General features: G+C 41.2%; 1 protein-coding gene across 3 annotated transcripts in view; it reads right to left on the bottom strand.

The window, feature by feature from the left end:
• Positions 1–17181, bottom strand: part of LOC126262421 (multiple C2 and transmembrane domain-containing protein) — a 1124939-nt gene that overhangs the window by 299937 nt on the left and 807821 nt on the right. The window contains exon 1 of one of the 3 annotated variants that reach the window (XM_049959055.1): positions 10696–10858. The exons of the other annotated variants lie outside the window; for them this stretch is intronic. Coding sequence (XP_049815012.1) covers positions 10696–10815 — 120 coding nt within the window. The 5' untranslated portion in view covers positions 10816–10858. Of the gene's footprint in view, positions 1–10695; positions 10859–17181 lie in introns of those variants that run through there. 3 annotated transcript variants of the gene reach the window in all.

Here is a 17181-nt window from a genome sequence, read left to right as displayed (position 1 = left end):
TGTACTATTTCTTCACATAGGAAATCTTGTTATTCCATTCACACCGCGAACTTCCCCTCCACCTCCAGTGCAATCGGAATACTACTTTTGTGCCACATATATTTACTTCACACAGTCGAAGAGAACGATTGGACTGATGAATTTCAAAAAGTAGAGAGAGAGACTGCTTCGCACAGTGAAAGCAAAATTATGTTCTACTAAAATTTCAAAAGAACAACTTGAAATATGTACCGTAAATTGTGAAAAAATATAATATGAAATAAAAATATCGGCACTCGATATTTTAGTTTTGATATCGATATAGCGGAGGAATTATGTCGCTGATATATATCAGTATCTTTTAGAAAAAAATATTGATATAACGATATTTGTTGAACAGCCCTATTTGAAATAGAGAACAAATGCATAAACGCATACTTATTGCTTTACGGACGTACACATCGTCCAACACATAACAACAGCGTAGCTCATAGTAATTGTTCAAAACGATGACCGCCAGTCTCCATGCATGCATGACAACGGCGCATGAAGCTCTCCCGCGCTCTCAAAACTCCCTGGTGTCTGTTGTACGAGGAGACAGGCAGCTTGGACCCTTGAAGGAGGTCTTCATCCGTTTTTGCGGGGGTTTCAGACACCGACGTCTGAACGTAACCCGAAAAGTGTGAGATCCAGCGATCATGCTGGCCATGGTACAGGACCTCCCCTTTTAACACAACGATGAGAGTACGTATTGTTCAGGTGCTCGAGGACATTAACATCGAAGTGGGCTGGTGCACCGTCGCGTTCAAACTACATACTTTCGCGGACAACAAGGGGTACGTGTCTAAGAACTGTGCAGCGCATCTCGCAGGAACACAAGGTAACGTTGGCCAGTCAAACTGGGAGGCAGCCCAGTATTGTTCCGGTGTACAACAGATACCCGGGATCCCTGCCAGATTGCGAGAGAACGGCATGCGCCGCTACAGTACATGCATTGAGACTAGCGGTCGTCGCTTTCAACGATTACTGTTAGCTACGTTGTTGTTATGCGCTGTACGCTGTGACGTCCGTAACACACTAAATATGCATTTCCGACCATTGGTTCTCTTTCTAAATATTATAGGTCTTGGACTCATTATCACCAGTATGACCCGAAAGATTTGAGACACACTCTACACGTAGAGATCTCAGTGCCACGTTGCACAGCACTGTTTCTTTCCTTTATACCACACTCCTATCGCAAAGCGAAATAAACTACGCTGTTGGGAAAATACATGAGGATGCTTTGCATGCTTTGCAAAAATTACTTGCTACAGGAAAAACTGTTCTTATCGTGAAGTTGGCGTAGAACAGCAAAGTTATTTACTGATCATGCTTCAATTGGTTGTGGCGTGCACCCATAAACTGGTGCAACCAGCCATCTACAGGAGGATCTGTAGTTAAATCTGGACCTTGACCCACGGTGCTACTTCGCGTTTTACGCAATAACAAATTATTTCCAGAGCTGAAAGAAGTGATAAGCGAAAAAAATGACTCTAGGGCAGATTGAGGATCGGATTGCGAACTTTTGGATTCGCAGTCTGACACATTTAGTCACAACAACGCAAAATACAGGAAATAATTTCATGAGCAGGAAACAATTGTACTAATGTTTGGTTCAAATGGCTCTGAGCACTATGGGACTTAACATCTATGGTCATCAGTCTCCTAGAACTTAGAACTACCTAAACCTAACTAACCTAAGGACATCACACAACACCCAGTCATCACGAGGCAGAGAAAATCCCTAACCCCACCGGGAATCGAACCCGGGCGCGGGAAGAGAGAACGCTACCGCACGACCACGAGCTGCGGACGTACTAATGTTTATTATAGGCAGTGACCTATGTATAAACGATCAGAAACGAGTTTCTGCGACGTATAAATTAATATTTTTCAGCTTTTAGTGAAATCCTACCATAGCGGTTGTGAGCAAGAAAGCACGCTAACAACACTTCTGCTGGAGGTAGTAAAGTATCATTCTTCCACCGATGTATCAGCGAAGAAGAAGAAAATACCTTAATTAACGATATATCAAAAACTTCTATGCATCACTGATTTTTGGTAGTCTTAGGTGTAGTGGTTACAGGCGTAAGAAAGTTAACTGAAAAAGACAGAAGGCTAGAGTTAATTCATTGTTGACACCGACGTCAGTTGATACGCTTACTCAATATTGGGCTATATAAGTAGGGAAAAAAGACTCGGTCTTGTTTCTGACGCCATCCTGTCATCGTAGCACACACTACGGCGACTGTTGAAGGTACGTGTTGATGGGGCATCGAACTCGGGAAACTGATGCAGGAGCAAAATGTTTCGGTTACGTGATCATCTGTGACTTGTTTCTCACGGTTAAGCCAACTTTCAGTTTAATTTACAGGGCCGCATGAGACGCATAACTGTAATACGTTTTCAACTACAATAAGGATGCGCAAGCCGGTGTGTTAGATAACACTGAACGGCGAGCCCAGTAAGAGTTTTAACATTACGAGACATACTCTAAAATCTATATGTAACTTGTAAAAATTGGAATGGTTTTAAACAATCTGTAACAGAAGGTATGCTACTAATGTATAAATGGCAGATAGATAACGGAAAAACAGAAAACACTGTAATTTTTCAAGTAATTGTGGTTGTTTTTTGTGTAAAACTAACTGTATATGATGATGACAATGTAACTAATAGCTGTATAAGGAGAGCGTGAATTATTTGTTTACATGGCAACTAAGTAAATTATGGATACAGAGGAAAAGAATAAAATTATAAAGTTTAGGGCGCTTTTTAAGGTTAGTGGAATTAAAAAGAAAATGTGTGTGAATTCCTATGGGACCAAACTGCTGATGTCATCGGTCCCTAGTCTTACATACTACGTAAACTATGTCAAGAACAACACACCAATGCCCGAGGGAGAACTCGAACCTCCGGCGGGAGGGGTCGCGCAGTCCGTGACATTGCGCCCCAAATTAGTTGTAAATCAGAAAATGACATTGTCATAATATTTATCTTCGTATTCCATTGCCTCCATCACAGGAGCTAGGGGCTTTCTTTGTTCGCAACACATATCTGTTGGCTTATTTATTTCTAACTTCTAGAACATGTCTAAACTCAGTTTCTTGGCCTCATTTTGCAAATAATAAATGACCAGAGGACCCGTGCGAAACTTTAGCATTTTTATTGTTTTAAATAATGACAGTATTTGGAATAAATAGTTGGGTAGTTGTGGAAATGAACCGAACGACGTAAAATAAAATCATGAATTTATGCTACATTCTTGTGCATATACATTACCATGCACATCATTATGAACAAAATTATTTACAGAACATTATAATACTCGATGTATACAATATTTGACGTAAGAATGTAATCTTCGTATACTTTTTGTTATTCATTTTCCTTAAAGGTTAAAAGCAGAGATAATGTACTACCGCAGTCGTCACGGTTCTTATCTATGACAATGGTGTATACAAATTATCCAATTGATAAGTCTTTAAAACAAATAGAATTGTATTTGTAATAACATAATATGAAAAGAGAGGGTCTAATTCTTGATTTTTAAGTTAGCTTGGTAAAATATAGGTATGAAGCTGGGCATCCACGATACCCTTTTGATTATTGATAATTAAAATACTCTTTTATGTTAAAATTTTCCACAAGTAGTATGTTTTAGCGCAAAATCTGTTGCAGTGTCAGAAGACGGTTAAAAAAACCTTTCTAACGATACCTCATTCTTCCCTGTGCGATTAGTATGTTTTGAGAAAAAGGGATGTGCACCTGATATAATATATATAATAATAATAAAGGAAAGTATAAATAAGGAAGAAAAATGAAAATAAGTGTCCCATCGACAATGATGTCACAGAGACAGAACACAAGCACATTTTGTGGAAGCAGTTCGGCAGAGTGCTTTACAAAGATACCATACCAGTATTTGCATTTATGGATTTTTACGGAAACCTTGGAAAACCTATGATATGCACACAGGGATTTAAGCTTCCGACTTCCGAAATGCCAGTCTATAACAGTGTCTTTAACATAGTGTCATTCAGCTCGGGCACAATTGGAGGTGAAGAAAAGCATATCATTTACACATTGTTTACTACCCGTGATTGACCCATAAATTCGCTACGATCTCACAGAACAAATGTGAAATGAATGAGCGTGGGATCTGAAGTAAAGTCACTAAGATGACCCAGAGAAATAATAGGGAATAGATGAGCAGATATGGAATACATGGGATCCAGGATGAAAAATGCTCCTATTATTGCACAAAAATGGTGAATATGTCCTGGGCAGAGTTATGGATGTAAAAGAAGGAATCTAGCATTTCGACTTACATGGCAGCTTCAAATACATTTAAATCAAAACGTGTTGGCATATTAACGCTTTCTTGCTTTTCAACATTAGGACCAGGTCATGTAATATAATGCATCGTGCCAAGTAAAGAAGCATAATACAAGACAGCATCTGGATTTTGGGCATAGGTCAGGGACTCTAGCCTATAAATTGGAAGATGCAGGTGTATCAACACCTTCTAAGAGAGCTCATTGCGCTGGGGAAGTATGGGGAAGTCGTAAAAAAAAAAATAGCGAATATGTCAATATGTTTGGATGTAAATGTGTTTGAAGTTGCCAGATAAGTCGCAAAGCTGGTTCCCTTCTTTTACATCCCTAACTCTGACCAGGACATATTCACCTCTTTTTGTGCTATGATAGGAGAGTTTTTCATTCTGGTTCTCAATTTTTATGCTGCCATAATTTTGACATTAGACCGCCATAACTTGGTAAACTTTTGTTGACTTAGACGACGACTGATCCGGTATAGATTTTTTTATTCTTTCGAACCATGCTCCTTGTATCGTGACAACGAACAAAACTTTTACGAAACAGGAGGACCAATAATTACATGTATTTGTCTACCTTCTTACTACAAAATTTGAACCTATTCTCACAAGTCTCAAACACAGAAATGGCGCGCATAATAAAGACTCACAAAACAGGTTTTTTGCCAGTATCCGAATGAAGCTAGATTTATTCACGCAAGTTTTCAATTTTATCGTAGAAATACATTTTTTATTTATTTGATTTACTTCAAATCGTCTCCACGCATTCAGTTTACGTAAGAACGCGTTTAACGTGCTACATTTAGCCCGAACTTAAACCATCGTGTCTTGACAATAGACAAAGATTATTGGATAAAAGAAATTCCTTCTGACTTAATCCACTTACCTACTTTAGTGCAAACTTTGGACCGATTCGTACAAGTCCGAAGTATAGTAGTGACGCGCTTCAAAAGCCTCCAATAAAAACTTGTTTTCTTTTGCATGTTTTAGCACGTAAAATCCGAATGTTGCTCACGCAAATGGTGCCATTAGTTGAGCATTAATTTCAACCCAGTTAAAATATTTTGCAAAAGGAGTTAATCGAGTAGGAGAATTTGCTTGAGCGCCAGCACTAGTTCGTAGTTCAAACCTTGTTAATACACTGTAACGTCACTACAGTAAGACAGATGTTCGATTAGCTATGAAAATGACCGCTGGTCCGGGCTTAACTAAAAACTTTTACCTCACGTACCTATCTCAAATAGGAACCGAGCACCGAACCCCTCCTCCCTGCAAAACTGAGATTCTGCGCGTGGCGTTTTCAGACATATTTGTTACAACACATCCATCCTGTAATGATAGTTGTCAACCCTACACGCATACAACAATGAACTTTAAGAGCAAACTTCACTTATTTATAACTAGCGAACCCGGTAACGCTTCGCAGTTGCTAAATATGTATGTGAATTTGGATATACGTCCCAACCACCTCCTCCCTCTTCTCCTTGCCCATTTTCTATACCCTGTATCTCTCTTCATTAGCTCCTCTCCTCCCATCCCTTTCGGTCTTTCTTCTCCTTCCCTTTCTCTATATACGTTTTCTCTCTGTCCATTTGAAGTAAATCGGTTAAGATCTTCGAGATTTTACTAACTATATATAATTATACAGAGTGGTCCATTGATCGTGACCGGGCAAACATCTCACGAAATAAACGTCAAACGAAAAAACTACAAAGAGCGAGACCTGTCTAGCTTGAAGAGGGAAACCAGATGGCGCTATGGTTGGCCCGCTGGATGTCGCTGCAATAGGTCAAACGGATATCAACTGCGTTTTTTTAAAATAGGAACCCCCATTTTTTATTACATATTCGTATAGTACATAAAGAAATATGAATGTTTTAGTTGGACCACTTTTTTCGATTTGTGATGATGGAGCTGTAATAGCCGCAAACATATGCCTCACAATTTTAGACGAACAGTTGGTAACAGTTAGGTATTTTAAATTACAATACAGAACGTAGGTACGTTTGAACATTTTATTTCAATTGTTCCAATGTGATACATGTAACTTTCTGAACTTATTTCTGAGAACGCATGCTGTTACAGCGTGATTACCTGTAAATACCACATTAATGCAATAAATGCTCAAAATGATGTCCATCAACCGCAATGCATTTGGCAATACGTGTAACGACATTCCTCTCAACAGCTAGTAGTTCGCATTCCATAATGTTCGCACATGCATTGACAATGCGCTGTCGCATGTTGTCAGGTGGTGTTGGTGGATCACGATAGCAAATATCCTTCAACTTTCCCCACAGAAAGAAATCCGGGGACGTCAGATCCGGTGAACGTGCGGGCCATGGTATGGTGCTTCGACGACCAATCCACGTGTCATGAAATATTGCTGTTCAATACCGCTTCAAACGCACGCGAGCTATGTGCCGGACATCCATAATGTTGGAAGTACATCGCCATTCTGTCATGCAGTGAAACATCTAGTAGTAACATCGGTAGAACATCACGTAGGAAATCATCTTAGGCCGGCCGGAGTGGCCGTGCGGTTCTAGGCGCTACAGTGTGGAACCGAGCGACCGCTTCGGTCGTAGGTTCGAATCTTGCCTCGGGCATGGATGTGTGTGATGTCCTTAGGTTAGCTGGGTTTAATTAGTTCTAAGTTCTAGGCGACTAATGACCTCAGAAGTTGAGTCGCATAGTGTTCAGAGCCATTTGAACAAATTTTGTTTTGAAATCATCTTACATTGCACCATTTAGATTGCCATCGATAAAATGGGGGCCAATTATCCTTCCTCCCATAATGCCCCACCATACATTAACCCGCCAAGGTCGCTGATGTTCCACTTGTCTCAGCCATAGTGGATTTTCCGTTGCCCAATAGTGCATATTATGCCGGTTTACGTTACCGCTGTTACTGAATGACGCTTCGTCGCTGAATAGAACGCGTGAAAAAAATCTGTCATCGTCTCGTAATTTCTCTTGTGCTCAGTGGCAGAACTGTACACGATGTTCAAAGTCGTCGCCATACAATTCCTGGTGCATAGAAATATGGTACGGGTGCAATCGATGTTAGTGTATCATTCTCAACACCGACGTTTTTGAGATTTCAGATTCTCTCGCAATTTGTCTGCTACTGATGTGCGCATTAGCCTCGACAGCAGCTAAAACACCTACTTGGGCATCATCATTTGTTGCAGGTCGTGGTTCACATTTCACATGTGGCTGAACACTTCCTGTTCCATTAAATAACGTAACTATCCGGCGAACGGTCCGAACACTTGGATGATGTCGTCCAGGATACCGAGCAGCATACATAGCACACACCCGTTGGGCATTTTCATCAAAATAGCCATACATCAACACGATATCGACCTTTTCCGCAAATGGTAGACGGTCCATTTTAACACGGGTAATGTATCACGAAGCAAATACCGTGCGCACTGGCGGAATGTTACGTGATACCACGTACTTATACGTTTGTGACTATTACAGCGCCATCTATCACAAAGCGAAAAAAGTAGTCGAACTGAACCATTCGTATTTCTTTACATACTACACGAATATGTAGTAAAAATGGGAGTTCCTATTTAAAAAAACGCAGTTGATATCCGTTTGACCTATGGCAGCACCATCTAGCGGGCCAACCATAGCGCCATCTGGTTTCCCCCTTCAAGCTAGACGAGTTTCGTTCTTTGCAGTTTTTTCGTTTGATGCTTATTTCGTGAGATATTTGGCCCTTTCACTATCAATGGACCACCCTGTATATATTAAAGATATGTAGCTTGCGTGTGTCCGGACGTTTATAAGAGCATAATGTAGAAACTTGAAGTAAATCGGTCAAAAGCTTTTCCAGATTTTTCCTAACAATGTTTTCCTCTCTCTCTCTCTCTCTCTCTCTCTCTCTCTCTCTCTCTCTAATCAAAAGATGGTGTCAAAGCAATCAGTGAAGAGGTTTCAGAGATTTAAGTTTTTGAACAAATGAACATTTAAATTTTTACTTATATAGATGTACTCTGATAGAAACGAATATAACAATTCGGATATTTAGAATCAAAGATACTGATGTTGAAATAAGATATAAACAAGTGAATTTCTTACTATCGAAGACGATATCTATGAAACAAGGAGATATACGTCCTCCAGAATAACCAACTACTGCTCACTTTTAAGAGTGTGAAGGTAACACGTCATCGATGCACACCACTAAGCGCAATGTAAAAGCATCCATCTTCTTTAAATTCGTGGATCTTAATCTCACTACATGTCAAGATTCAACTTCTTGTTACAATGAAAGACGAAACACGATAAATTTGATCACTCTGTACATATTGTTGTAGCAAACATGTGAACCTACAAACTGTAGAACATTAGGATATATTGATCAAAGCAGTGACGTCCTAATGGCAACGACCTAGTACATTCGGAAAAAAGGAAGAGGATAATTTCTGTTAGGAATAATGAAACTTTTGAGGGATTTTACACAAAAGCAATATTGTGTTGAATATTAAACTCTGTATGTTACCTAGAAAGTCGTCATTACACAAGAAAATTGGTGTAAAACTTCCTGCACATAACAGCACAGGCAAAGTTAATGTGAATACTGTTCACAGGTTTTTCTTGCTTTCCCTTACAAATTCTTATGTCGCTTATAATACGTGGAGAACCTAATTGTATGGGTTCAAAGAGGACCTTCGTCCACGTCGCAGCCTTTGCGTGTTGCAAGAGCAAACGTGTAATAGGTAACGTTCATTCTCCTGGGTTTTATGGGCGAAAGAGCGACAGTAACTTAGTGTGACTGGCACTTACTGCTTTTTTATCTGACAACAGCTCTGACAATTGCAACGCTAACCGCTGTTGATGTAAAGTAAGAAGAGGCACTCAGTGCTAACTCGTATCGTAGGTTACTATGTCAGCAGCATTATCTATACGGCGTCCTCACATCTGTTTGAAAGGGAAATTTGTAAACACGCTGTATATTTAAGACGACTTTGAGCCACAATTTCGGTGTATAGCAAATGACTCATTCGTGTCGCCAGTAACGTCCTTGAACAAGCCACGTGGTTTCGTTTGTGTTTACAACTGAGATGTAAACAGTAATCTGAGTTGCGATAAATTAAGAACTTTTTTGGAAGGGTTAATGACAAACAAATGCGTCCGAAACGTGGGGGTACTTCTCCATGGAACTTTTATACTTCACTGCAACAGGACTCACTTTCCAAATTAGTGTTACGTTGAACTTTCTTCCCATATCGGAGAAAAAGTCATTGTTTACGCCTGTGATTGAGTAATTCAGAGTTAAAATGCACAAAGTTGCCTGTCTGCCGAGCAAGTTTACATAACTGGGGAAATATATTCGCGCTTGAGTAACACAGCTGGAATGTAGTTTATTCCACGATAATCTGCATATGTACTTATTTAATTATAAATCACATAAGGAAGATTCTGATATTACATAGGTACTCCTTGAAATTATTCGCTTTTGCTATTGCAATTCGCTATCACGTCGGTGCACTTTTTTGTATCTATGGTATCGTATCTAGTAATATGTTTTATTGAGATCTTGACACAATGAAAGTTGCTTGCATCGGTGTTGAAAAGCGTTTGTGGTCTATGGCTGAAAGGATCTCCATCACAGATGTTTCTCCTTACAGGTCTACTGTTTTACTGTTTTTTACGAGTCAAACAGTTTGTTTACCTATTAATGATAGTTTTATTCCGATAGCTGTGGGAAGGGAGTCTTCACTTTTCTTTTGTTGGAGTGAGCAGCTGGTCCGACTTCATTGTGTTCTGTGTTTTGACAACCAGGAAGACAGCGCATGTTCAATTTGTGACAGAGTCAAAGCATTTTTTTCTTCGTAGGAAGACCGAAAAAAATGGAAAGCGTGAGGGAAATCGAACTACTACTTCGCAACTTTAAAGTCGTGCAAGGTACGTTAGGAAGAGGGTTTTGACTAAACAGGGGGAATGAATGCCTCATATATTACTCATTACTGGTTACCGGACACGATACGCCAGAATGGAAAGGATTAAGGGAGACTCATACGGGACATTGTTCAAGAAAAAATTACATAATCATAACCTGACGTGATGTGAAAGCGGTCAAGAAAGCTAAATTAGAGAAGTGAGACCGGGACAGGCATTTCATTCATCCTGGATGTAGATCCAGATTGTTGATCAGTGCACCACGCAATTTTTTAAATAGTGTTGTAAGTTGAATGGAGTAGCTAATGCTATAGACATTAAGAACTTTCTTGGGCTTAAAAGGACATCGTAAGGGAGGGTCGAGAAATCAGAGACAGATGCGCACTTGTGGCGGAGCCGAGGGCATGGCTTGCTCGTACCCTATGCACGCGGTCGCTGCGCTCCTTGAGGCGCTGGCCCAGCTTCTCGAGCAGCGTGGAGTCCTCGGCGGAGGTGCCCGGGGGCGGCGTGGCGCATTCCGTGCCGCACGCGCCGGGCATCGCCGGAATCTCGTCGCCGGACACGGAGAGCACGCCGCTCTCGGCGTCGGCATCGCAGTCCTCCGAGTCGGCGCCGCCGCCCCCGGCGCTGCCCAGGCTGCCGCCCCCGGTGCAGCCGCCACCGCCGCCTCCTCCGCCGCCCCCAGGGTGGTTGTGCAGGCGGTCGCCGAGGCGCGCCAGCTTGGTGCGGACGCGCCGCAGCGGCCCCGCCTCAGCCGGCTGCGCCTGCATGTCGGGCCGGACTTCGCGCCACGGCGCGCTGCGCCATGTCTTGCAGCAACCCGTCCTCGCAGCTCGGTGGTCACACGCTCACTGGCCCAGCCGCCGCTCGCCGAGTCGATGGCTGCATCACGTGACGCCAGTCCTGTCTGCGCATGCGCACCAACTGCTTGCTAGATTTTCGGCCCGGTCGGAGCTCGTGTTGCTGTCGGCACGCTGTCGCTCGCAGGCTTGTCACACGCACTCCTTACTGTTTGCTAGTGTTGCCCCCCCCCCCCCCCCCCGTCCCCCCTCTCCCAGTATCGTAGGCGCGGGTCCAAAGTGGGGTGGAGTGGATATGAGGGTCATTACCCTGCGGCCGCCCCCATCTCCAAAACCATTTTATTTATTGTTTTGAAAACGCCCTTTAGGACTGCACTCATCTCCCGAACGTTTTCAATTATCCATTCATCGTGCTCTTGCCGCGACTTCTCTTTATACTCCAGAAATTTGCAACAAGCTATTTCTTTCTTCTCGGCATCAAAGGTTTCTAATTTCTTAGCCAGATTCTCACTGTCCGCTCGCACCTTGTCTACTTCGTCTCTTAAAATTCTCAATACCTCGTCTCTGGTATCGAAAACCCTGCTCCTTTTGGCACTTGCACTACATTATTACTGCTCATCAATTACACAAACACACACGAAAAAACTGCTTAAACATACCACTATCCTAACACTTCTCAATACCTTCATGCTTACATACTAATTCATATTACTTGTTCTGATCAAAACAAAATCAAATTTCGAAAACACTTAATAGTAACATTAACGTTTTACTCCTTATTATAACTTAATTATTCTTGCTTGAGAGGCTGCTCATAACTACTCCCACACACCGAAACATTTACTAAATATTGCTTCTCCTCCTAAAACTTACTCATGGTTCACAGCTTCTATCCTGCTAGACAATGAGACACATCTCTTGCTCGTGACATCCACATTGCCTACACTGACCAGGTGAAAACTAACATTTATATTTATACCACCTCCAAAAATGACATCTATGTTCACCTGTCACATGCTAAACTTAAAACTCAACCGCTGACAAAAAAAAATGGTTCAAATGGCTCTGAGCACTATGGGACTTAACTTCTGAGGTCATCAGTCCGCTAGAACTTAGAACTACTTAAACCTAACTAACCTAAGGACATCACATACATCCATGCCCGAGGCAGGATTCGAACCTGCGACCGTAGCGGTCGCGCGGGTCCAGACTGTAGCGCCTAGAACCGCTCGGTCACTCCGGCCGGCCGCTGACAAAACTCACTGACTTACCATGACCTCACAGCCAAACAAAAACAGACATAAAGACTGCTGTCACCCCACCATGTATCGACAAAACTACACTCTTGAGTCATCTTCTTGGTCCATGAGTGACAGTTGCAGGAATAGTCTGCTGTCACCAAACGATATGGTGACAGGCTTCAAGTTCCCACTTCTGACACCACTCAGTCATGTGCAGATTACACTTGGTATGGTGCTGATAATGGGCCAATGAGGCCCAGTGACACACTGATGACCGAGAGAAATATTTTATTAACTCCAGACACAAATCACGTCATTAGCAACATGAGACAGATACGCCCCCCTCTGGTGACCCAGGCCAGTGAAGGCTAGCAGGCACCTGTTTGCTGCCATGGTGTGGAGTTGCTGACGCAGCCACCCTGCAATGCTGGCATCACGCTGAGCGACTGCTGACTCTGACGTCAGCAGTGCACTCCATCTTTTGCTTCCTCTGCATCCTGCAGTGGCGGATGCCTGCCCTCACAAGGGAACCTCCCCATCGCACCCCCCTCAGATTTGGTTATAAGTTGGCACAGTGGATAGGCCTTGAGAAACTGAACACAGATCAATCGACAAAACAGGAAGAAGTTGTATGGAACTATGAAAAAAATAAGCAAAATATACAAACTGATTAGTCCATGTGCAACATATGCAACAACAAGGATAATGTGGGCTCAGTAGTGCCGTGGTCCCGTGGTTAGTGTGAGCAGCTGCGGAACAAGAGGTCCATGGTTCAAGTCCTCATTTGGGCGAAAATTTTTAACTTTCGTTATTTTCGCAAATTTATGATCTGTCCGTCCGTTCATTGACGTCTCTGTTCACTGTAATAAGTTTAGTGTCCGTGTTTTGCGACCGCACCGCAAAACCGTGCGATTAGTAGACGAAAGGACGTGCCTCTCCAATGGGAACCGAAAACATTTGATCGCAAGGTCATAGGTCAACCGATTCCTCCACAGGGAAACACGTCTGATATATTCTATACGACACTGGTGACGGCATGTGCGTCACATTACAGGAATATGTTGTCGACCCATCTAACTTGTACACTTGGCGAATGGGTGAAAAGATTCTTCTACCTTGCCCGATTTAGGTTTTCTTGTGGATGTCATAATAACTCCCAAAAGAGTGATGAAAACATAAGAGTTTGTCACATAACCTGCAACAAATGAATGCAACAGTTTCACAGTCGCACAGTTTTGCCTGTGCTCTGTCAAAACATATGTTTTTAACGTTTTCAAATTTTTCCGTGTGTAGACTGTCAAATCCTGCATATGTCCAAGCGAATCTGAACATGTCCTGGAATTTTGGAGAGCGAAGTTCATTATGTGTGAGTACCTGAACTTTGATAATTGAAAATAAAAAATTAAACTTTTCATTCCGGAGAAGATTTGAACCAAGGACCTTCCGTTCCGCAGCTGCTCACGCTAACCACGGGACCACGGCGCTACTGGGTCCACTCTATCCTTGATGTTGCATATCTTGCGCATGGACTACTCAGTTTGTATATTTTGCTTATTTTTTTCATAGTTGCACACAACTTCTTCCTGTTTTCTCGATTGATCTGTGTTCAGGTTTTCAAGGCCTATCCACTGTGCCAACTTATGACTAAATGTGAGGGGGGTGCGATGGGGAGGTTCCCTTGTCAGATGCAACTGGTAATGCCCAGTCATCTCATCATCTGCTGTGGACCTGATATCGTGGTGGTGGTGGTGCTGAAACTCTGAATGAATGTACCTCAAAAACTATAACTATTTATATGTCTCTGAGATGGATCTGTTGCTCTAACCCTGCATCCAGTTACATAGCTTACAAAAAGAATCATACCATGGTGTGGTGACGTCATCCTGCCAGCTATGGCTATTACCACTGCATGCTACAGTTGTCCGTTGAGTACAGCTAGCCTGTCTCACAATCCTTTGGCATACCTGTTTTCTGATCTGTTATGTTGAAACCAGTGGTTGCTACTGCAATACTTTACAGTAGCTTCTTCTAAATTTCTTCAAGTTATAATGGAACTAGGTAGTGACACTACAAAACACTTAATGTTTATCATTGAGTGTACACTCACTACAGTATCCATTATTGGTGATTTTCAAGTGGTCAGCAGGTGCTGTAAACACAGCAGTACTTAACAATAAAAAGAATGAAAAGGACATGAACCTCTGTAGCTCAAGTCAGCTTTCTCACACACACCATCACTGTGTGACAGATAGGATTAAAAAGACATGAAACAAAACTCGTGTTTACTGCACATATCAGCAATGAACACTGTACTCAACGTTATGTTTTTATCCAGTCTGTCATTTTACGATGGTAGATGTGACAAAGGTTGGCACGAGTTACAGAACCTGATACCCCTTATATATTTTTTATTGCCGACTAGCGCTGTGTTCTCAGCACCTGTTAACTATTTGAAAATGACCAAATGGTCGAAACTGCAGTCGTGCATATTGTAATAAATGTACATTCAACGGCGAACATCAAGTCCTTTTTAAAAACTTGAAGAGATTGTGAGCCCACAGCAAATATAGCTGTACGACAGAATGTGTTGGATCTATAGTTGGTCAGATGAATGACCAAAGCACGACTGTGGAAGCCGAATCATCTGATTGGGAATGTATGAACCATTTCAATACGTGCAAATCAGGTACTACTATAATCTATACCTCATTGAACAAGAAGAAAAATCCGTTAAAAATGAACTTACCTTCCTCATTTAATAAATTAAGCGGGTGTATTTCCTTTTCCATAAGCTTTTTTGAATCATTTTACGAATGTACAAGTTAACGAGATCTTAAAAATAACGGGACGTAACTTAGCAACACACAAAATTTACAACATTGTGTGCGAACAAATTACGTTAAATTATTTCTAATGCTTCGGTAACTTGTACATTTGTAAAATAATTTCCATCCTATAAGATAAATAGTGTGTCTTGTGAAATATTCATGTGTTTCAAATTGGGTGTATTGAAGACCGCTATTCTCTCTCTCTCTCTCTCTCTCTCTCTCTCAGCTGGCCGTTGTGGCCGAGCGGTTCTAGGCTCTTCAGTCCGGACCCGCGCGACTGCTACGGTCGCAAGTTCGAATGCTGCCTCGGGCATGGATGTTTGATGTCCTTAGGTTAGCTAGGTTTAAGTAGTTCTAACTTCTAGGAGACTGATGACCTCAGATGTTAAGTCCCATAGTGCTCAGAGTTATTTGAACCATTTCTATCTATCTCTCTCTCTCTCTCTCTCTCTCTATCTGTGTGTGCGTCTGCGTGTGTGTGGTGTTTGTGTATATTTAGTTATACTTTTTACTTTTTATGGCAGCTTATGAATTAGTGAGAATACGTACTCTCCTTCTGGTACTACCTTTCTGTCACTTAGTATGTTTTCATTTCCATTTCTGTCCTTCTGTACGAAATATTTTTCCTTGAGAGCGAGCATTTCCTTTCTTTTGTTGTTAAGGCATAAGATCGCCACATCTGTTTTTATCACAATGTGGTGGTGATTTCTTTTAGTAGATGTTCCTCGCATGTGAAGTTGTACATTCACTCTTCAGTGTTCTTGTATGTCCTTAATTAGAATTTTTTGCAGTTATCCAAATATATTTAGAGTTTCTGTTATATTGTATTACATTTTAATTTATACATCTCTGAATTATTGTATCTTCTGCCATCGTTTTCAGGTTGTTTTGTATAGTGCTGTTTGTCTTGAAGGGTAGATAAATTGTACATTTTTTTAAAGATTTTATTAATTTTGTGTTTGGGTTGGTTGCGGTATGCTAAGGTGGGCGACTTTGTGTCTGTAAGGAGTGGTAAGTTTTCTGGAGTGTATGTGCATTGTGCGCAAGTGGTACATTTGGATTGTTTTTATTATTGCTGTCTTGTGTTTGTATTTTCATTTATTGTGTAGCATACTGTCTTGTTGTTGTATCCATTGTTTTGTTCTATTTTAATGATCATATTTAGTACTTCTTGAGAGTTTTTTTCGTTTAGAGATGTTCCACACAGTCTGTATATCATATGTCTAATTGTTGCGCCCCCCCCCCCCCCCTTACACACACACACACACACACACACACACAGACACACACACACACACACACACACACATACACAAGTGCCCCACCACCACCCACTCTACTCCATCACTTCAGCTTCCATCATCCCTCAGTCTACCATATGGTAACAACAGTGTACAACATGATAGTCTATGTGTAGTGAGATGTATAAATATGATCTAACAAATGGAAACCTGTACTGCGTACGGAAGTACACATGTATACATGAACAGGATAGAAAAATTATATGAAGTGGTACATCACAACCTTTTATTTGTAAAAATTAGATGATTTCAAGAGTTGCTGAGAATCACTACAGATATTTACAACATATTAAAGCAATTTCGTCTGTGTTACAGACTTCGCCTTTATAGGCGAACCATGTTTGCTTAGTAACAAAGAAACATGTTATTGCAAAAGACAGAATTTTTCTTATATACACGATAAAAATAATTGAAGTATCAATGATGGAGGAATGGCTGCAAATATTAACAAGTACATGAGTGTTTATATGAACAGCTGTCACAGATATCTTTTTATTTGTAATAATAGTATCAACATTTCGTTACGTGACCACTGTTACCCCAGTTTCCCCCATATTATTGTTGTTTTTCAGGTCTTAGCGCACATGAAAATATTGTTTTGTTTCTGTGAGAGTCAGAGTAAATTATTAAGTAAAGTTACGGAGGGTTTGTCTTGTAGGGAAATAAAAGTAATTATGTAGTATTTTAAAAACACTCCTTCAGCTGATGCAGTTAATTTATATATTTTTTAATTCC

This window comes from Schistocerca nitens, chromosome 6 (assembly GCF_023898315.1).
Source record: "Schistocerca nitens isolate TAMUIC-IGC-003100 chromosome 6, iqSchNite1.1, whole genome shotgun sequence".
NCBI lineage: Eukaryota > Metazoa > Arthropoda > Insecta > Orthoptera > Acrididae > Schistocerca > Schistocerca nitens.
This window is presented reverse-complemented; position numbering and strand designations above follow the sequence as displayed.